This window comes from Chiloscyllium plagiosum, chromosome 11 (assembly GCF_004010195.1).
Source record: "Chiloscyllium plagiosum isolate BGI_BamShark_2017 chromosome 11, ASM401019v2, whole genome shotgun sequence".
Taxonomy (NCBI): Eukaryota; Metazoa; Chordata; class Chondrichthyes; order Orectolobiformes; family Hemiscylliidae; genus Chiloscyllium; species Chiloscyllium plagiosum.
Window position 1 is genome coordinate 61,587,031 of NC_057720.1, and position 22,777 is coordinate 61,609,807.

Here is a 22,777-nt window from a genome sequence, read left to right on the forward strand (position 1 = left end):
TCTGCTGACCACCACGATGAACTTCCTTTCTTTGTGTCTTTGTTAAATAGAAAGGGAAGACAAATGATATGACCCTCATATCTCTAGCTGAGGGGGACAATGTGCAGAAATCCAAGATGAGGCATAACAGAGTTTCTATGGGAATCCAGGCCAACCCACAGTGAGTGAGTGCTATTGCAATGAGAGAGAGGCTGGAAATGCAGCCTGAGCTGGGTGTGTGCTCCTGAATGCAGTATCCTTGCTTGCACCATAACAGTGACCATTGCCAGTACAGCCCAAGATGCAGCATTGAAGTGCAGAAATGGATCAGAGATACACCATGACGTTTCTTAGAGGTTGGCACATATCAGATGACAATGTCGATGGATGTGGAGTGTTTGTGACTAATGACCAAAGCGCATGTCCTGAGATGTCGGTGCCGAATTTCCAACATGGAGGTTGTTTGGAGCAAGAGGCAAGCTGAATTCACCAGGTATATGCTTGCTCTCTATGATGCGTTTTCTCGACATCGAACTTGGTTGGCAAGTTTGGGAAGATGGAAAGCTGAATATTAACAAGACAAGTTGACCTGTCAAATAAGGTGTTTTCACAAGCAGTGTTCACCTTCATTGGTAACTCTCTGTTGCCTAACAAGAAACTCATTTTGCCATTTGTGAAGAGCATAAAAGATGGTGTAAGGTGCTCCCAGTGTTGAGATCTGCCTTGCCCAACTTCTCGCCTGATTGTGCCTCAAATCTCAGCACAGCCCATGTTGCTCCAACCCCTTTAAGAATCTAGCCTCTGCCTTCCTTCTGATCTGCTACAAGTTGAAGCTTTTTCGTTTCTATTTCTTCCTGCTTTCTCTTCACTGAAGTGAAGGGCAGCACGGTGGCTCAGTGGTTAGCACTGCTGCCTCACAGCGCCAAGGACCCAGGTTCAATTCCAGACTTGAGTGACTGTCTATGTGGAGTTTGCACATTCTCCCTGTGTCTGCGTGGGTTTCCTCTGGCTGCTCCATTTCCTCTCACAGTCACAAAGATGTGCAGGTTAGGTGTATTGGCCAGGCTAAATTGCCCATAGTGTTAGGTGCTTTAGTCAGAGGGAAATGGGTCTGGGTGGGTTACTCTTCAGAGGGTCAGTGTGGACTGGTTGGGCCGAAGGGCCTGTTTCCACACTGTAGGGAAGCTAATCTGAAGTGAAAAGTCAATGAGGTAGAGGCAGGATAAAAGTAAAACTCCATTTAGTCTCCGACTCAAAAATTGTAAGTCTTACTATAGATTCTGTTTATTTATTTGAAGTGAATATTAACTCCATTGTGACAGTCAGTGAGTTGGTCATGGGGCAGAATCATGGTTTTAATTTACAAGAATCTACAATCTCATGATTGACCGTACAGCAAACAGACATTGCATTACAAGAAGATTACTCCTCCAGCAAAATGCAGTGTAGCAGCTAGTTGCATGATCCAAGTGATTTTAGGAATGGACATGGGAGTAGCAACTTGATGTTAGGAAGAAATGCAGTTCCCAATCCTTGAACCTTTACGGGAATAATCACTTGCCAGTGATTTATGTTGGATTGGCCAGAGAGCATGCTCACTGTTCAATTAAGGGCATCAGACAGACCCTCAAGTTTGCCAGGCAATAGGAAGGCCTGTAGCAATGACACATCAGCAGCTCTACTGGCCAAGTTGGCAACAACTACCACTGTGCAAATAGAAAGGGGACCAGTTTAAAAAAACTATTTTTTTAAGAAGCTTTAATATGGATGTGTATGGTCTTTACGTTGGTAGAATGCTGCCATGGCAGCACGGTGGCACAGTGGTTAGCATGCTGCCTCACAGCGGCAGAGACCCGGGTTCAATTCTCGGGCAACTGTCTGTGTGGAGTTTGCACATTCTCCCTGTGTCTGCGTGGGTGCTCCGTTTTCCTCCCACAGTCCAAAGATGTGCAAGTTAGGTGAATTGGCCATGCTAAATTGCCCATAGTGTTAGGTGAAGGGGTAAATGTAGGGTAATGGGTCTGGGTGGGTTGCTCTTTGGAGGGTCACTGTGGACTTGTTGGGTCGAAGGGCCTGTTTCCACACTGTAAGTAATCTAATCTAATCTAATTTGAAAGATAAACTTTGTGGGATTTAGCAGCCTCATTCAACAAACTGCTCAGAGGAAACCTCAGCTTTGATCTGTGTAATTTGACAGGAGCTCCTCCTTGCAGAGAAGTGGGCAAGAATGAACAATCTGCCATTTCCTAAGATTGACACCAAGGTTTTTGACCGAGAAGGATTAAAAGAGTGTTACGTCTTCAAACCTAAAAACCCAATGACAGAGAAGGACTGTCCGACCATCATCCACTTTGTACTGGCAAACATCAACTTTAGGCATTATAAGGCACCAGGTAAGAAATTTATCAGAGCTTGACAGAAAATGACCTTTCTGAACTGTCTGCATCCGAATCCATACAGAAATCAACTACTTTTTTCAATTTTCTGACCTCTTGCCCATGGATCCTATGTCTTGAAGCCTGGACATTGAATACCACACTTTTGTTTCAGCATAAAGGACAACCTTGCAAAGCCTTATTCTTCTGTCGCTGAACGGCTATGTATACACTAACTAATATGAGGCATGATGGAGGAAACTCCCCGCCCCACCATTGTAACTCCTCATAATCCACTCTGCCTCTGATTCACTACAAGAACTGAACGATGGGTTTTCTACTCTGTATGGTTATTCTCTTCTTTAGGCACTTACAAGTGAAGCTGGAAAGGGGACTTTGTCGTACTTTTAACAGCGAGCACTGAGTATGCTTCTTGTGGTCCTTTTGCTTTTGTCATGACCCTTAGCTTTACTAAAAACAGAAGAAGTCTGGATACTGATTGAGATGTAAAATAAAATGTCATTACCAATCCTTACACTACACTTGGGCTAAATTCTCTCAGTGTGAACATTTCCACTGTATCATCCTAATTTAAAGCATGGTCCAGTAATTTTGTGATGTCATTAACATACATTAAAATTTAATTAGAAATAATTTGACTTCTTTACCAGGCTGGTTGACTTTGCTGTACAGATTGGAGCATTATACCAATTTTATTTACTGTAAAGTTTCATTTGTTTATTTGATTCCAATCAAGGACCTTCCCCTACATGAGGCATGGGTCTCCAATTGCTAACAATGTGATAGTTATATAGGTACCCTGAGCAGCCAGGTGGACACTGCTCAATCTGACAATCAAACTTCCCACCAAAACAAGTCATTTTAGTCTAAATGTTATTAATTGGTAAAAGACTTTCAAAATGTTGTTTTGTGATATAGTGCTATATACATTCAATTCTTGTGATTATGTGGCCCCAGCCATTCATTCAGATCTATTGCCTGTGGCCACTTGCTTCTACCTAGTAGTATATCTTTGGACAAAGACCTTTTTATAAAGTGATGTTCTCTGTCTCCAGAAGCATGTGCAGCGTCTGATTTAAAACGCAGCACTGTCTCCAAAAGCCGAACTGTATAATTGAGGTAGAACGTTGAATTTAATGCAGTGCAAACAAATGTGAATACTTTTACAAGTATCACCACAGTTGCTATTATGAGTAATTATAATGCTCCTCATCACATGAGTGTTCCAATGTGAAAAGAATAAAGAGTTGAATCTAGTAAGATCTAATGAAACTCAATGTGCTATTGAAGCATGAACATTATCAATGAAGGTAAGAATTTCAAGATTGGAAAAGGACACTATTATGAATAAAGAAACGCTCACAGTTTGCTCACTTCCATTAAACACATTAAATCTGTCATCTATAGTTCTTGCATTTGGTAGTAACCCACTAAGAAATAATTCACTGTTTCTTAAAAATGAAAAGACGTTCATTTCTAGTTACCTGAATCTTGGCTGTTTAACCTCAAAGACAAATTTAAAGGCTTGAAATTGATGTCATTGTGGCATCAGCAAAACAATTGTCTCGTTCTAAAGCTTGTTCATTGGTTCAGCCTTGAACAGTCTGAAAAAAGAAGAAAGCCTCCACTCAGCCTAACTTGATGATTTCTCCCTGTCTAAAAGCAGACAAGCTGGGGCTTGCTGGTTTGAACACCAATGAACGGTACTAGTCTGAATCTTGAGAACTGTTAAAGTCAAAGTACCAAAGTTCAGTCTGTTCTGAGTGAAATATTAAGAAGCTTAGTCAATGAACAGCTGTGTGTGATCCTGAGATCAGGAAAGCCACAGGTTCAGTCTCCAATCCTTTCAAAAGAGTTGATTTCAATTAGGGCAGCAATAGCTGTGGGTCCCCTGTATTGGCCTTTGTTGGGTTACATCTTCCAACAGATATGCAGAATACCTTGTAGGGACATACTCATGATATCATCTTTATATTATGGCATGTGACCAAATGGTACAAAGCTCACAGTACCCATCTTACTGAGCTCTGTTCTCTTGAAGCATGACACACTGAGTGAAGCAGGTTACAGCACATAAGAATTACTTAGCTTAAGCACAGATACACAACTGCCTGTGATTGTAATAAATGTTCATAGATACCATGTATGCTAATACATGTTGGTGCATCACCTGAATTACAAGATCCATGCCTCGTCTTTGCATTACAAGAGCTAACCTATGTATCATAGCGTGACAATGGCAAATCACCAGTACATCAACTATTATCTCATATCAGTCTTAGCATACTAGAACTAGGAGTGTGTCAGCCATTGTTCCACCTATACATCACTGTCCTGTTACCTTCCTCTAGAAGGTGCTTCAGTGGAGACGTCAGGTGAGTATGATGTTCCCAATGATTGGGGAGTGCAGAGCTAAGGACATGGGATAGGCCATTTAAGATGAAGATGAGGAGAAATTCTTCACCTGCTGTACGGTGTCCCTGTGGAATTCTCTGATGCAGAAAACAGTTGAGGCCAAAACATTGAATATTTCCAAGAAGGAGTTTGATATTATTCTCACAGCTAAAGACGAAAGGGTTAAGGGAGATAGTGGGAAAAAGGTGCTGAGTTGGATGATTAGCCCTGATCATTTTGAATGGTGGTGCAGGTTCGAAGGGCTGAATAGCCTACTCCTGCTCCTATTCTCGATTTCAATGAGTGGATGGTTTCCATTGGCAAATATTGTGTTGTCATTCACTGCCTATCCATACACCAAGGAAAGTTTGAAATATAAACAGAAAATGTTATAAATACTCAGCAGGTCAGAGAGCATATGTAGATGGAGAAATGGAGATAATGTTTAAAGTCACTGAATGACTTTAAAGTCATTAGAATGTTTGACTATTTGAACAGGGATTAGATGGCAGTAGCACCAGGGTGACTTCATCCTGGCATCAATTAATGCCTTAGAAAAAGAGAGTAGATGAAAATAGATCATGGGAAGTAAAGTGCTAATACTGACTGCTGTACTGAAACAAACCTTCTCTTTGCTAAAGGTGTTAAAAGAGAGAGCGAGAAAGAAATGGAGAATGTGGACTTTGACATCTTTGATGATGCTGATTCCCCATATTCTACTTTCAACTTCCAATATTCCAATAAGGCATTTACACTGCTTCATGACCTAATGGAGTTCAACACGCTTAACAATATTGAGGTATGTTTGAAACCACATGTTTGACCAAAGGTCTAATTTTTCATGGCAAATTAAAATTTTCTGTAGGACATCTTTGTTGTAGAGATAAACAATCTGTGTGCATTACGCTCTGAAGCCCTGTTTTATATCAGTCATCATAAAAACACAGGATAATTTGCAATAAATCTCAATATATTTGGTCCTCTTGTTCCCAATGTAGCAATTATATTAAAACACTTGAATATACAAAGGAAACTAACATTAGGGATTCCAGATATCAGGCACTTAAGTTAATAGAGAAGATCCAATAAGGGATGATGTATTAAGTTGAAGGAAGGTTATTAAAGCAGAAATACAAATGGGTTCAAGAAATAATGCGATGCAATCCTGAAGAGAGAAATGATGAGAGAGAAGCAGAGAAGAGGATGAATCAGAAATGAAGTGTCACACTCCAGCTCCATAGCCTTTTCCTGACCCACAAATGTTTTCATGTTGTACTCATAAATTCATCATTGGCATTGGAAGAACATGTGACATTGAATATTGATAAACCATGTAGCAACAAAATTGAGATCAAATTTCAAAGCCACTTAAGAGATACATCTGCATATCTAAATAGAATGGGATAAATTGATAGAGCATTTAATGGCAAATATTGACACAAAAAGCAAATTCAAAAATCGTGACAACACAAAATGAGATTTTGTTTAAATTCTTAATAATGTACAGATCAATATTGAGCCTTAGATAATAGGTGCAAAGATGACTTGACAAAGTGTTCAGAGGCAACATTCTGATGTGACAAGTGCTAATGGAAATATTCAGTGTGTGTGTTCCCAGTGCAGGAGATATGACACTACTGTTAAACCTGGCCACTCTGGTCCACACACACAAGTGCAGATGCATATGCAGCACAGTCACAGGAAAAGGCATTGGAACAGGAAGAGATTGCCAACAGACATTTTGGATTTAAAAATATAGTTATATTTTGTAATGCTTTCTGTAAGGAGATGAATACATGGTCAAGCATGTCTTTTTTAATGCTGAAATCAAGTGGGACTGTATTTCGGATGCCTGCATATTTAATGCTTAGTGAAAGCCTTTGTTATAAATAAATAGCCACTACAACTGATCCAGAACAGCCTTTTTTATCTCAGATCTTATCTAAATGAACAGATTTCCTGTTGACTGGTTCCCGGTAATAGTGAAAGGTATTTAGTTCATTTATAACATACCTACGATTTGATAAACATGTCTTGCCTCTGGATACGAGTTTATTGTAACACTCCAGTTTTACACATAAGTGCACATTGTTTTAGCTAATATCGGCATTAGCCACAAATGCAGTGTTAAATATTAGCTGCTGTTTATACTTAATGTCAGAATTCTGCAAGTAACACTGTGGTAAAATAATATTCATCAATGCCCACAACACTTACCCCTCACAATGGACATGTCCACTTTACTGATCAAGTAAAAACTGACTGCTTAATTAGATCTGTTACGTTTCAATATCTAATCAATTACATCGTCGTTGCCAAGCATTTAAAAGACTGAAGTATTTATCTCCTCTTCCGAACAGTTGATTAAAGATGCCATAATCGAGAGCATTAAGTACAGACGACAGAATCCATCTCGCTGCTCTGTATCCCTCAGTGACGTAGAATACAGAAGATTGAAAAAGTCACTTAGTTTTGATGGGCTGCAGTCCAGGAGGAAGCGACATGCTGCAGAGGAACAACATAAACCAATTTAGCAGCAGCACTGCCACAGGAGGAGACTGGCATTTCCAGAGACTGGCAGTCAAATCTTAACTACCCAAGTCCACAATATTTACTCCTTGGATTGGACTACACATTGGATCTTACGTAATACCCTGACCGCAATCAGCGTATCAAAATAATAACAAAACAAAAGAGCAGAATCCTACTTAAAAACAACAGTGATGATAATAACATAATGGACAAGCTGTGAAAGATAGAGTACACCAAATGGAAGATTCTATTGTCATGGTTAAAACCCACTTCCTTTTCACGCATTCTTTGTTTTCCCATCTATCTAGGGGAGGGGTCATACCTTGGCTCTCAACCAGTGCTGGTCTGAATTGATAAATGTGGACTAAGCAGAACATGGTGATGACAATATTATTGGTTCTTCTTTTCCCAGTCCACTTTGTAGCTAAGTTCCAACAATTACTTGCCTGAGGATCAGGAAGTCAATAATGATTACAATTATAAATTAAATCTTATCATATACTGCAGATTGCTGAGGGACAGAAATTAAAGTTAACTTTCAAAACATGTTTCTTTTTGGGATCTGTAACTCAAAGTGAGTGATAATAGTCACTTTGCATTCTGATTTTAGATAAAAAATAGTGTCATCAACTAGTCCTGTAGAATTTCTTTATCACACCTGATCTTTTATGTCTTAAGGACAGTGTAGCTTCTTGCAAACACAAGACTTGCTGGTTTTACACTGAGAATGTCTCATTAGCATTTCTTCATTCAGGTCGTCCACTAATAAATCTAGCAAGAGGACAAATGGATTCTGTGTTTATTTAGATAGATATCCAAACCAAGTATAAAGAGCTCCCGTTCATGGCATACAATGATAATATAGAAAACTCAATGTGGCCAAGTGAGACGTGTTTGTGGGGTTTGAAATATAACAAGCAGAATTATCAGAATCATCAGTCTCTTTACCGAAACTTCCAACTGTGTGATATATTGGTAACCATTTGCATAAATGACGCTTTGGGTAAAACAATAATCTATTGCCACATTTATTGTTAAAATTCCAACAAGACAAGGTTTTGAGAGCCAGTTTCTATTATATTGCCCTACAATGTGTTAAATTGGCTGGCCTCAGTTGGAATTCTATTGAAACATCAAATTGAATAGTATGTTCCCTGACACCACTTTAAAAAGATGGTGGTTCCCTATGTCACATCTAGACCAGATTTTTTGGGAGGAGACAGCATGCTCCATTTTCGCTCCTTTTCCATAATACCAGGAATGATGTGGTTTAGCTTCCAACATTCCACTTTACATTGATTGCACCAAGTCAGCTGAATAATACCCTGCCCCAACAGAGCACCACAGCTTAGCTTTACTTTTGCATTATATGTGTCATTTCTTGATTACCTAAATGTAAAACTGGCAAATGAATTCTTCAGAAAATTGTATTTATGGCTGAGATTTTGGAAAATGGCCAAACATACAACTTTCTGGTCAGTGGAAGTCATCGTCAACGTGGATCTCTTTATTAGTACGATTTCCCTCTCCTGAGTCCTCCACTATCACTTCCTTCAGACTGAGCTGCACGCTTTTACTCTGTCAGTGCTGAGGAAACATGGGAATCAATTGAGTTTGGGACAGTGTCAGTGATTTCCTTCCTGCCATAAAGGGAAAGAAGCTGCTTAGGCCAGATATTCCACCTCGCGGCACACAGCGAGAATGAGGAAAACTCGGTGTGGCCAAGCAAGTGAGGCGTGTTTGTGGGGTTTGAAATATAACAACCAGAGCAATCAGAATCATCAGTCTCTTTACCAAAATTCCAGCTGCGTGATATGTTGGTACCTTTTGCATTCATGACACTTTGGGTAAAACTATAATCTGTTGCCACATTTATTTTGAAATTCCAATAAGGCAAGGTTTTGAGAGCCAGTTTCTATTTTATAGTCCTTGGAGACCACACTATTCTCTGTTTATAAATCATCTTAATCCATATGACTTTTGATAACATGCATTATACACATTTGGAGGATTAAAAGCCCAATTGTTTTTCTCTTTCTCATCTGGTGGACCTGCCCCAAGGCCATGTCATTGAATTATTTTCAGGCTAATGTCACAGCTAAATTTTTAAGTGGGCGGTGGCTGCCAAGGGGGCACTCCCTGCATTTACCAGTTTGGTGAATCCGTTTGCAACTGCGCCCGTATGTGAGGTCTGCTCAGAAAGAACTCAGAGCTAGGGATGGAAACGGTGTCAGGGCAGTTCAGCAACTCCACCTGATTCAACAAAAATCTTTTTAAAGCAAAAGCGTAACTTTTCCAAGTAGGCAACCAACACCAAGAAACTGCATTTTATTTCACACACTTCGCCATCAAAATCATAATTGAACTCCTCTGACTGCTATAGGGTCTGATTTGAATATTTCAAATGGATTCGGTGTTGGGTGAGAGGTCCTGCTCTTTAAAAAGTCTGATTTGTGAAAAGGGTGTAAGGTTTTCCTATCCCCAATGTGATATAGAGAGATTAATGATACAGCCAGACTCATGGCAGATGAAATTTAACAAAGGGAATATGAACTGATATGTTTTAGTAGGACGGCTAGTGAGAGGCACTATAAAGTCAATGGTGTGGTTCTAAAGGGTTGTGGGAAGAATTGAGAATTTTGCATTAAAAAACTTTGAAGGTGGGAGAACAAATTCCAAAAAGGGTAAATGGGATCCTTAGCTTTATTAATCAAAAGCAAGGAGATTATGCTTAAACTCTTAAATAACACTGATTAGGCTTCAAGTGGGTGTACTGTATTCAATTCTGGGCCTGCAAGAAAGCCCTAAAGAGATTTCTTTCAATTATATGGAGAAACTGGTTTGCCTTCCTTAGAACAAAGATCATTAAGAGAAATAAAAACACAAAGCTGCAAGTGCTCAGGCAGGATCTGCAGAGAGAAGCAGAGTTAATATTTCAGGTCAATGAGTTTTTATCAAAACTGGGACATAGTTCTGATGAAAGGCCATTTGACCTGAAATGTGTCTCTGCTCAGACGTTGCCTGATATGCTGTTTGATTCCAGCGTTCCTAGTTTTTATTTTAGACTTTCCGAGTCGGAAGCTATTTTGCTTCAAGATTAAGAAATTTGATAAAGTTGTTCAAAATCACGAAGGACTTTATTAGAGGATTACGTAGGTTTGTATAGGGTTTCATTCACTTGTAGCACAACAATAATGATAGCCTCTGAAATGCCAGTGAAGGTTTATCAACTGCTCCCAGCCCTAAGTTAGATGCCTCTGTTGTTCCAAATGCAGGAAAGGTATTTCCTTCACTTGCATTGATCACAATTTATGCTGTCAGCTTCTGAGAGGAATCAGTCACTTTATAATGGATGAGAAAGGAGCATAGTATATCTTCACGTTATTTGATTCCACCGAAACATCAGTGCAGGGGATGGGAATTGTAGCCACTTTTTAGTTCTTCAAGAGCTGATCAGTACTCTGCGGGTGAACTGAATGTATGCCCTGCAGATATGCTATATTTCATCCAAACCACCCAAACCACTTAATAAGGGCTGCTTACTGGGACGGAGCATTGCTTCATAAACATGCATTCTGTTATTTCCCAGATACTCTTAGTAAGTTGAGGAACTTTCATACAGTAAGGTTATCTTCTATAAAAATAATGCTAAATGTTCAAATTCTTTTGAGTTTCAGTTATGGAACAATTGCACAGGCTGGATGCTGTGCTGTTTTAAAGATGTTATTGCAAAAGTTGAAATACATTTGATTTCCACCATATTCTTCAGTAATGATTGTATAAGACACATTGTGATTGGAGCACCCAGACTGAAGCATAATCATTCTAATATAGACCATCAGACCTTTTTTAAAGGGTGCTAAATAAATCATCTTGTATTGTTTTATATAATAATTATGTTTTTTTTATGTTTTATTTCTTAATTGAATGTTGATTCTGTTTTGATTAATAATACAAATGAAATGATCAGATCCAATGTGATAAATAATCAGTGGAATAATGCTCCTAAAGATCAATACTTTTCTAACTCGGTGAAAACTCTAACTCATGGGTAGAAAATTATTTGAAGACCAATGCCCAGTATTCTGCACAATAAAATGATGTTTAGGAGTTACCTGTGAAAGGTAAAGGCAATACCTAACCAATGGTGAGTTTGTTGTACAAACCAGAACACCCCGAAGTATAATCTCCAATCTGTGCTGATTTGATTCAGTTTGATTGCAGTCGGTTGGGCAGCTTCAAATGACTTTTATTTCACTTGGTTGGGGAAGAGTAAAAATGCAGTTCTGATTCATGATCCTGAGTGTATCCAGCAAATTCTGCTGGAAAATGCATGCAAATGTGAATGTCAGTTCTAATACTGTCTACAATTAGGCAGGTTGCTAGCGTTCGCTATCTGGGCTAATGATGAAAAACTGGGTGAGATGCCATGAGGACAGCCAACAACCATTGATTCATCCAGCATCAATCAGCATCTTTTAAGAGAAGTGGGGAGAGGGAAAAACCGAAAAAAAAAAGAATGTTTATGATATATATTTCTAAACCTATTTAATTTAATCTCATGAATAGATTCTAAAAAATATTTGAGAATTCCAAGCATGTTGCTAAACATGGCTGGAATATTATTTTAGTCATTTGGTGTGTTAGGTTTTAACAAGTTAGGTGAATAAATATGTGTCACATTGTAATTGCTATTTACTTAAAGAATAAATGGTGTTGCTATGGGAAATTCTTGATATTTAACAATTTTTAAAAACATTCCTATGTGGTTATTTAAATAAATGATTAAATAAATGCATGTGCTTGCTTTGATTTATATTTTTTAGAAGAATGATATCATAATTTCATTTGATAACATGATGGCTTGCATATTCAAACAGGTAATTATTCACTTATTGAAACACGATCTTTGCTGTTATGTACCTGGTTTTATAACTCCTCCATCCTTTCCTTGAGTATTAATGATTGCAATTAAACATCAATCTATCTATCCCTGGTTTGCCAATATTATCATGACCACTGTTCTTCTGAACTGAACTCTCATGCTGCTTCTCAGTTCCAGATGTACTATCTTCTTCCAGTTTCCCCTTCACTGTCAATTGAAATTGAGAGTCATTACACTGTCTTCTACTTTCTCATTCTTCATAGAATCCAAATTTACTGCACAGATGTTTCTTGCCTTTTCCCCATTTATGACTAAGATAAAGGGAACCTTTTTCCTCAGAGAGTCATGTGTCTTTGGAACCTAAAAGGCAGTGGAAACAGAATCTAAATATTTTTTAAGCCAGAGCTAGATAGATTTGTGGTAAGCAATGGGGTGAAGGGTTATCTGGGGTTGGCAAAAATGTGGAGTAATCAGATCAGCCATGATCTTAGAACATAAGAACAAGGAGCAGGAGTAGGCCTTCTGGTCCTTCGAGCCTGCTCCGCCATTCAATAAGATCATGGCTGATCTTTTCATGGACTCAGCTCCACTTAGCTGCCCTCTCACTATATTCTTTAATTCCTCCATTATTCAAAAAAATCTTAGCTTTAAAAACATTTACTGAAGTAGCGTCAACTACTTCACTAGGCAGGGAATTCCATAGATTTACAATCCTTTGGATGAAGAAGTTCCTTCTTAATTCAGTCCTAAATCTGTTCCCCCTAATTTTGAGGCTATGCCCTCTTGTTCTAGTTTCACCTGTCAGTGGAAACATCTTCTCTGTCTATCGTATCTATTCTATTCACTAACGGTTTTTTGAGAAATTTCTCTCTCAAAAAAAAACTATCTTAAATTCTTACAGTGCAAAACAAAATCAAAATACCCCTGGATCTCGAGCTCCAGGGAAACAAAACACAAACATTTAACCACCAACAAACAATTATGCATACAAATCTGATCACAATGATTAAACTTTAAACTCTCTATATCTCTCTCACACAGACACACACACACACACACAGAGAGAAACATTCTGCAAGCTGCAGCTGCTCTCTCTGTCTGTCTGTCTGTCTCTCTCTCTCTCTCACTCATTAAACTCTCTATATCTCTCTCACACAGACACACACACACAGAAACATTCTGCAAGCTGCAGCTGCTCTCTCTGTCTGTCTGTCTCTCTCTCTCTCTCACTCACACACACAAGAATTCGACCATAAATCAATCGCTGTCAGCAAGCGCCTTACTTAAACCCTTTGTTCATTTCCAAAATCTAATTATCCTACAGGCCTTATCTAAAACATTTAACAGTCTAGTAACACTACAACACTATGACTATTCTCTGCTATTTTACTTTTAATCATCCACTACCAATCTGCCAGCTTTCTAAACAGGTCTATCAGTGCTTCCAGAAAAACAATTTCCCCTCATTTATTCTGCCCTACAATTTCCCCTTTTATTCTGCCCTATCTATCTATAGGGTCTTATAAAATAATTTCCCCTTCTTTATTCTGCCCTATCTATCTATAGGGTCTTATAAAACAATTTCCCCTTTTATTCTACTCTATCTATCTATAGGGTCTTATAAAATAATTTCCCCTTCTTTATTCTGCCCTATCTATCTATAGGGTCTTATATTTCTGCCCTATCTATCCATAGGGTCTTATATACACCACGTGGAATTTATTACTCAACAATTACTACTTTCTATTCTTACTCACCCCATACCCCACTGCGCAGTTTTCTTGACCAATTCTCCACGTCTCCTTCAACAGCAATTTACCCCTCACCTTTGGATCTTCGATCGGAGAGACCCTCCGGCAGGTTCCCACACCTCCAAGTCCCCAGGGACCACTTGAAGCCAACAGAATATAGTCCAAATTCACAGCAAAAATGCTAACTTTTTTTTTGTTGGGTCCCCTTATTCTGTCAGTCTCGGGAGTGTCCCCGATGGACCAAGAAGCGCCCTGTTACTGCCGCCCTCTCTCCAGGTGGGTCTCTGCATGACCCTGATCGCAGCGCCAAATTTGTTGTGGAGAAAATATAGAGAATCAGCAGGAGACGCAGAGAGTTCTTCAAGAAGTAGGTCTTTTATTTACAAACAAAAAACCGTGACACTGAGAAACCAGATTCTCGAATGCCCCCGAACCTCAGGGTCCGTGGATTTTTATATCTTTTTTTATCTTGTTTCTGTTAGCTTATCAGCATGTACAACTATATTAATCAAAGTACCTCACTCTAGCTATAAAGAAACCAGTGATGTTATTTCCCATTATCTCTTTAGTACATTCTACTTAATGTTATTCTAATGTCACGGTTAGATATTTATTGCTCACTGTACTAGAGTGATCTTTAATTCCAGACTAACCTGTCTTGATAGATATTTAACTATTCCATCTGTTACAATAGTCTCCTTTCTCAAGCTGACTTTACTAACAGTAAAATGGTACCTTGATGTCAAGGGCAGTTGCTCTGTCCTTACCAGTAATGTCTTGATGTTGGGAACATTTGTCTGCTGTTGGACCACATATCTTGTCATTAAATTTGCAGAATTTTGTGAAGGTAACATTGGTGGTACTTTTCCCGTGCTTTTAGGTATCAATTTTGGACCTGCAGATTCCAAAACATAAAGCAGAACAGGAATCAATGGTTAATCACAATTTCAGTTATGGGTTTGAGGTCTTGATCCTCAAATCCTCCTTAGTCGGGCCAAACTGGCATCGTGGATGCAAAGATAAATTTCATAATTAATGTGTGTGTTAATCAAGAGGAGCATCTCAAAATTTGGAAAATGTTCCACATTTTGCTGACAACATAACAACAAAGCCCACCTTTGTTCTCAGTGGACATGTATTTTCAATGTTTTCCCCTTCCCTGACCAGAGAAACTGAGATCAATTCCAGTACCCATTGCTATAGTTGAGATCAGCTTTCAGCAGACAGGTTAAAGATCATATCTGGGAAACCCTTATTGGCCAGAAAGTGGATATATTAACTGAACCGACAGAGAACTCTCTTTAAGTACATTAAAAATGTAAGTAGTAACTGATAGATGCTGCAAATTGAAAGAGTAAGTTTAACATTCCAGCTAATGAATTCCAATTTTATGGGTGTACTCTGATCCACCTTCACCGTGCAGCAGGAAATTATCTGCATGCCTGCACTTGGTGTTACGACAGTGTCTGCACTTGCTGGAAATTGATGTCATTGTTTTAGAAAACACATGGCACCACAGTTTCCTCATGTGGCCTGGGGCAACATTGTCTTCCGAATAAATCATTCAAGTGACTGAATGTACACAACACCCAATCTGAAGTAATACCAACATTTTCTCAGAGGCATTGCTTTGAAATTGGAAATTTAAATTGAAGTGAATTAATACTTTCATTTTAAACTATTTTGCATTATATTTGAAATAAAAACATGAGCATGTCACTAATAAGGAGAAAAGGCATAATTTCAGGATAATGTGATTGTAACATGGCCTATTGGAAACATAGAACATAGAACATAGAAGAATACAAACTATTTTGCATTATATTTGAAATAAAAACATGAGCATGTCACTAATAAGGAGAAAAGGCATAATTTCAGGATAATGTGATTGTAACATGGCCTGTTGGAAAGACAGATCAATGTGATATAGGGCTACTGGTGTCATTCTTCTCAAGTGCATGCCTGCTCATAGGTACTGTCAGAAAGGGCTGAGAGAAAACTAGTGAATAAAACAAAGAGGTAGCATTGCCCTTGAACAGCAAAATAAAGGGAAAGAAATCAACTACTGTTAGCAAGTGTCTAATAGTTTTGCATATAGTAATGTACTGAGTCGAGTGTATTCAGGTTGTATCCTTTGAATTAAATGAAGTAATTTACTCAGAAGTTGAAGGAAAATGATTTCTTTTGTTGTGTTATAAACAGAGATCTGTTGTGACACAAAGAGGGAAATTTCAGGATGATTGATTAAAGGTGAATTGAAGGCAGCTGCAATTTTAAAAGACTTTTTCACACATTTTTGGAAAGTGGGAAATATACAAAATTGATTTTACAAATACAGACTGGGGGCATATTTTTAAGGTGAGAGGACATTGAATTAAAAGACTTGGGCATTTTTTTCTTTATACAGGAAGTGGTTCGTGTGTGGAATGAACTTTCACAGAATGTGGTGGATGTGAGAACATTACAACTTTTAAAAGACATTTAGATAAGTACATGAATAAGAAATGTTTGGAGGGATATGGGCCAAACACAGGCAGTTGGAACTAGTTTAGTTTGGGGAACATGGTTGGCGTGGACTGATTGGACCAAAGGATCTGTTTCCATGCTGCAAGACTATACGACTCTATGAGAGCTGTAGGTTTTGTGAGAAGGCAAACCTTCAGTGTTGATCGCAAACTAAACAGGCTGAGTCTCTTCAGTTAATTTCTCATGTTTTTTTGAATAACTATTTGATAATAAGTTCGGGAAGAAACAAACACTCCAGCACTAAAAACTGTTAGCTGTTCTGAAAGACCACTGCCATTTAGTGGAGGCTATCTGTTGGAATAGTGACAAACATGGCCACAGGGTAACTTTGGGAGAAATTCTGCTCATCTTCACAATGTTGTTGGTGGCCAGACATGAATGTGTCGTGACTACATGGTAAAAGAGGATGCTTTTAAGGATATGCTCAAGAGATAATAAGAAACAGTTTATGCTCTTTAGAACACACTTCAGGCAGTTATTCCCTAGTAATAGATAAGAAAGTGAAAAGAGCAAACCAGTGTTTGTCTGGAAAAAGGAGAAATAAATAAACTGTTTGAGGAAGCCAGACCAGTTCTTGCGTTGATGTGGAGATGTGTAGCAGTTTAACATACTAGCAGAAAATTCATTTTTATCTCTTTGGGTGGGAAGATAATCATTTTCTTTAACAAAAAATATTGCTTTCGACAACTCCTGATGTGAAATACCTGAGTCATATTGCAGGCTCTCCAACACTGAGTACCCAACAGCTGTATTTGGAATTTGAATGATATGAACAATGGAAAACTGATGTAGAAATGTAAACTTGGGTTACTTTCCTAACCACGAGGAAACAAGGTATGGTCTTGGCTTAGTCTATACTGGGAAAGAATAGATTAAATGTACTTTCAGAACTAGATGTCAGTGACTTGGATACGAAAGAGGGACTGTGATTTTGTTTTAATTTATTAATGAGATTTACAAAAAAGATGACTTGTTGAAAATGTTTGAGGAATGGTTGACTTTTAATAAATTTTAGAAAAAGACAGCCAATCTGTGGAAGAATATATTGTAGATTTTATTAAGATGTAAATTGGTAATTTGGAACTTTCAATGTTGTACCAGTATTCTGATTATTAAACTGTGTGCAAGTCTCACATAGGAATAGACTTTTAGTTTTGTCAGTGTTTAATTTTTGTGACATAGATTCCCTCTTAGTCACAGAGTCATGGAGGTCTATGGCACAGAAAAAGATAAAGCCAAAAACAACCATCTAACTATTCTAATCCTATTTTCCAGCACCTGACCCATAGCCTTGTATGCTTTAGCATCGCAAGTGTAAATCTAAATGTTTCTTAAATGTCATATGAGAGATTTTGCTTCTACCACCCTTATAGGCAGTGAGTTCAAGAATCCCACCACTTTCTGCCCCTTTCCACAAATCTATGTCCCCTGGTCATAGATCCTTCTATTAAAGGAAAAGTTTCTTCCTGCCCACCCTATCTGTGCCCCTCATAATTTTATCCATCTCAATCATATCTCCTCTCAATCTCCTCTGCTCTAAGTTAAACAACCCCAGTCTATCCAATTTTTCTGCATAACCGAAACTCTCCAGTCCAAGACACATCTTGGAAAATTGCCTCCAACCCTCTCCAGTGCTATCACATCCCTTTTATAATGTGGAATCACAGTGTTGGTTTGGGGCAGTTGGCTGGATTGTTGGTTTACAGAGCAGTGTGATGCCACCAGCATGGGTTCAATTCCCGTCACTGGCTGAAGTTCCCATGAAGGACTCTCCCTCTCAACCTCTCCCCTTGCCTGAGGTATGCTGGCCCTCGAGGTTAACCACCACCAGTCCACTCTTTCTATTGAGAGAGCAGCCAAATGGTCTCATAAGGCTATGGTGACTTGATAATGTGGATTCCAAAACTGCACACAATACTATAGCTGTTACCTAACCAATGTTTCACATAGTTCCAGCATAACCTCCCTGTTCTTAAAGACTATGCCTTCTCAACTACATTATCCTGATACTTAAGGGAGCAGTTTATGTGCATGTCAATGTCCATCTGACCTTTGGTGTTTCCCAAAGTCCTACTATTCATCATGTATTCCCTCGCCTTGATTGGCCTTCCCAAGTGCATCACCTCGCACTTATCTGGATTCCATTCCAGTTGCCACTGATCAACCCATGTGACCATCTGTCTATATCCTCCTGTAATGTAATGACATCCTTCACACTATTTACCACACCACTAAATCTTGTATCGTCTGCAAAATTACTGAAGAACCCTCCTACATTAAAGTCTAACTCATTTATATAAACCTCAAATGGAAAGGACCCCAGCACTGACCCCTGTGAAACCTCACTGGATGCAGATTTCCAGAAAAACAACCCTCAACCATTACCCTCTGCTATCTAGCACTCAGGCAACTGTGGATCTAATTGGCCAAATTTCCTTGGGTTCCGTGGAGTTCTATTTTTGATATCAGTCGCCATGCAGGGCCTTATTAAAAGGCTTGCTGAAGTCCAGGTAGACTGTATCAAAAGCATTGCTTGTATGCCTTGAATAAATGAGTACCGCCATCAGAAGATATTTGAGAAAACAATGGCTTTTGATTACTTTTCTGTCACACATTTGTAAATTCCTCAGTGATACAAACAATGGAGGACCCCATGATTTAAAATCACCAGGAGCCTAGTTCTACAAGGAGAGAGTTAATGAAAGATGTTCTGAGGTAGGTCACAGCGTTCATAGATTTATAAATCAAGTCAGAACACTGGATTGGATTGCAATCGATGCACGGTGGCACAGTGGTTAGCACTGCTGCCTCACAGCGCCAGAGACCCGGGTTCAATTCCTGACTCAGGCGACTGACTGTGTGGAGTTTGCACATTCTCCCCGTGTCTGCGTGGGTTTCCTCCGGGTGCTCCGGTTTCCTCCCACCATCACAAAGAGGTGCGGGTCAGGTGAATTGGCCATGCTAAATTGCCCGTAGTGTTAGGTTAAAGGGGTAAATGTATGGGTAAAGGGGTATGGATGGGTTGCGCTTCGGCGGGTCGGTGTGGACTTGTTGGGCCGAAGGGCCTGTTTCCACACTGTAAGTAATCTAATCTAATCTAATCTAATCTAAATGAACCCTACTGATGTACAAGGCATTATTTAATAGGTGTTTTAAATGTGAGTCAAATTTACGTTATGTAAGCAATTGTCCAAAAACCAGAATCAAGTATTTGAAGTAACTCATAATACAGACCATTCTGATGATGTATTTCATGAAAATAAATTACATGAAAATATTATATTAGTTGCTGAATTCTTACGTCAGGCCATGACTATCTTGGTCACTGTTTCCTTCGTTAGTGCTGACTGCACACATTACTGTGTGTGCTCAATTGACTAAACTGTTGCCTGGGGACCCTTGACAAATGGATAAATGTAAACATAAAAACATGAAAGCATTATCTGCTTTAGGTTCAGGATGATAATACATAACTCACCAAAAAAAAGCAGCAAACCTGAGGACTGGGAGAAATTTCAAGTTCAGCAGAGGAGGGCCAAAGGTTTCATTCAGAAGGGGAAAATAGAGGCTGAAAGAAATTTTGCGGAAAACATAAAAACTGACTGTAAAAGGTTCTACTGATACGTGAAGAGAAAAAGACTGGTGCAGACAAACATACATCCCTTGCAGTAAGAATCAGGTGAATTCATAGTGGACAACAAAAAGATGACAAACCAGTCGAACAATACTTTAGATCTGCCTTCACTAGGGAGAACACAAATAACCTTCAGGAAGTTAGTAAGTTTGCAGATGATACCAAAATTGGAGGTGTACTGGACAGCGAAGAAGGTTACCTGCGAGTACAATGGGATCTTGATCTGATGGGCCAATGGGCTAAGAAGTGGCAGATGGAGTTTAATTCAGATAAATGCAAGGTGCTGCACTTTGGAAAAGCAAATCAGAGCAGGACCTATACACTTAATGGTAAGGTCCTGGAGAGTGTTGCTGAACAAAGAGACCTTGGAATATAGGTTCATATTTCCTTGAAAAGGGAGTCTCATGTAAATAGGACAGTGAAGAAGGTGTTTGTATGCCTTCCTTTATTAGCCAGAGCATTGTATATGGAGTTGGGAGGTCATTTTGCTACTGTACAGGACATTGGTTAGGCTACCTTTGGAATTCTGTGTGCAATTCTGGTCTCCTTCCTATCGGAAAGATGTTGTGAAACTTGAAGGGGTTCAAGAAAAGATATGGAAGGATGTTGCCAGGGTTGAAGGGTTTGAGCTTTACGGAGCAGCTGAATAGGCTGGGCTGTTTTCCCTGAAGTGTTGGAAGCTGTGGGATGACCTTACAGAGGTCTATAAATTCTTGAGGGACAAAGATTGGGTAAGTAGACAAGGTCTTTTCCCTGGGAGTGGGGAAATCCAGAACTAGAGGCCATAGGTTTAGGATGAGAGGGGAAAGATTTAAAAGGGACCTAAGGGGCAATGTTTTCATGCCTAAGGTGGTGCGTGTATGGAATAAGCTGCCAGATGAAGTGATGGAGACTGGTACAATTACAACATTTCAAAAGGCACCTGGTTGGGTACCTGATTAGGAAGGGTCTAAAGGGATATGGGCCAAATGCTCGCAAATGGGACTAGATTAAATTAGGATATCAAGTCGGCACGGACAAGTTGGACCAAAGGGTCTGTTTCCATGCTGTACATCTCTATTAATGTCTTTAAAAAGAGTGGTCCTCCCCATATGGAATAACAGGAATGTGTCCTTTTGTCAGTACCAATGTAGTCTGAGCAAAGTCTTCAACAAATAGAGCAAGGACGAGATTGGACATGGAAAATGACTGACAAAACATTTGTCATTGGTAAAGCTAGGAGAAAAAGAGAAGTGCAGATGCTGGAGCTCAGAGTCAAGAGTGTAGTGCTGGATAGGCACAGCCGGTCAGGCAGCATCCAAGGTGCAGGAGAATCAATATTTCGGGCATAAGGATCTTCTATAAATTTACAATTCAGTGGATCGGGGCATTATTGGAAAACCATTGAGGAAACTAATTGTTCCTTGCCAACAATTTCAAGAAGTATTATTGACATCCAGTGTAAGAGTTTACCTAACAAAAAAAGAATTATCTCAAAGATGCATACACATTTTGCACACCTTCAGAAAAATCAAAGATGCTTAGCTGAAGAATGCCAGAGTTGTAAATAAGGAAATTGAATCCCTTGCTGAACAACATACATCTTAATATGATGTAATTAAAGGCATCAAGTGGTAAGCGATAATATAACATTTTAATAGATATGCCTTAACGATATCAAAAGGCAGAGCAGGCTCCAAGGGCCAAATGGCCTTCTTGTGCTCCTAGTGTTTATGTGTTAATCCCATATCAGAAAACACCACTGTATCCAGTTAAAACGTTCACATTACTATCGGAATTTACTATAGCCTTGACTGTGGAATTGAAAGTATGGAACAAGCATCAAAATATATATTTGTTACATTTTGACAATATGAATATTAGATTCAGCACATCTACAGTAATCAACAAACAGGATAAACATCAGTAGTAAATAATATTATGGAAAAGTGGATGCATAAACCTTGGAAACCCAACAATATTTCCAAGAAATAACAATAGCGAATCAGGAACATATGTGAACATTCAAATAAAATGGTTTTGAACAATACTTTAGAAAGTCCATTCAGCAGTGGTTTTATGTGAAAGAAATCATGCAGTAGTCAATTAAATATTACACAAGACATTAGCAGTGTGAGTTGCACACTGTTCTTGTTAGTACATGTCAAGTATTATTTGCAAATGATTGGTAGATAAAAACCTGTAGCAATTAGTAGAAGGCTATAATCCAAAATTGCTTTTTGTACTGCATGATGACCTTTCAGCCCGCAAGAAAACCATTATTAGCCCCACTTTCTCTGCCAACCTAAATGCTCTACGTGCTGGCAGAAAAGCATTTATCAGACCCGAGCCATCGGAAAATAACAGGGCACGTCTGAGAGGGGGTCAGTTGCAGACAGGACAGTGGCAGAATATATTGAATCTATCAGGAAGGTTTCTCACGCGATGAAACATAGGGATCGGTTAAAGTGTGTCTGCTTTAATGCAAGGAGTGTCTGGAATAAGAGTGACGATCTTAGAGCATGGATCAGTACTTGGGGCTACGATATTGTGGCCATAACGGAAACATGGGTTTCAAAGGGGCAGGGATGGTTGCTTGATGTTCTAGGGTTTAGAACGTTTAAAAAGAACAGGGAGGGTGGAAAAAGAGGAGGGGGTGTAGCATTGCTAATCAGAGAATGCATCACAGCTACAGAAACGA

General features: G+C 39.1%; 1 protein-coding gene across 3 annotated transcripts in view; it reads left to right on the plus strand.

The window, feature by feature from the left end:
• LOC122554454 (cytosolic phospholipase A2-like) overlaps positions 1-9,769 on the plus strand; it is a 134,492-nt gene extending 124,723 nt beyond the window's left edge. For all 3 annotated transcript variants that reach the window (XM_043699514.1, XM_043699515.1, XM_043699513.1), the window contains 3 exons: positions 2,177-2,372; positions 5,411-5,568; positions 7,130-9,769. In XM_043699514.1, the coding sequence (XP_043555449.1) occupies positions 2,177-2,372; positions 5,411-5,568; positions 7,130-7,303 (528 nt within the window). In that variant the 3' untranslated portion in view covers positions 7,304-9,769. The remainder of the gene's footprint in view (positions 1-2,176; positions 2,373-5,410; positions 5,569-7,129) is intronic.
• The last annotated feature ends 13,008 nt before the right edge of the window (positions 9,770-22,777 follow it).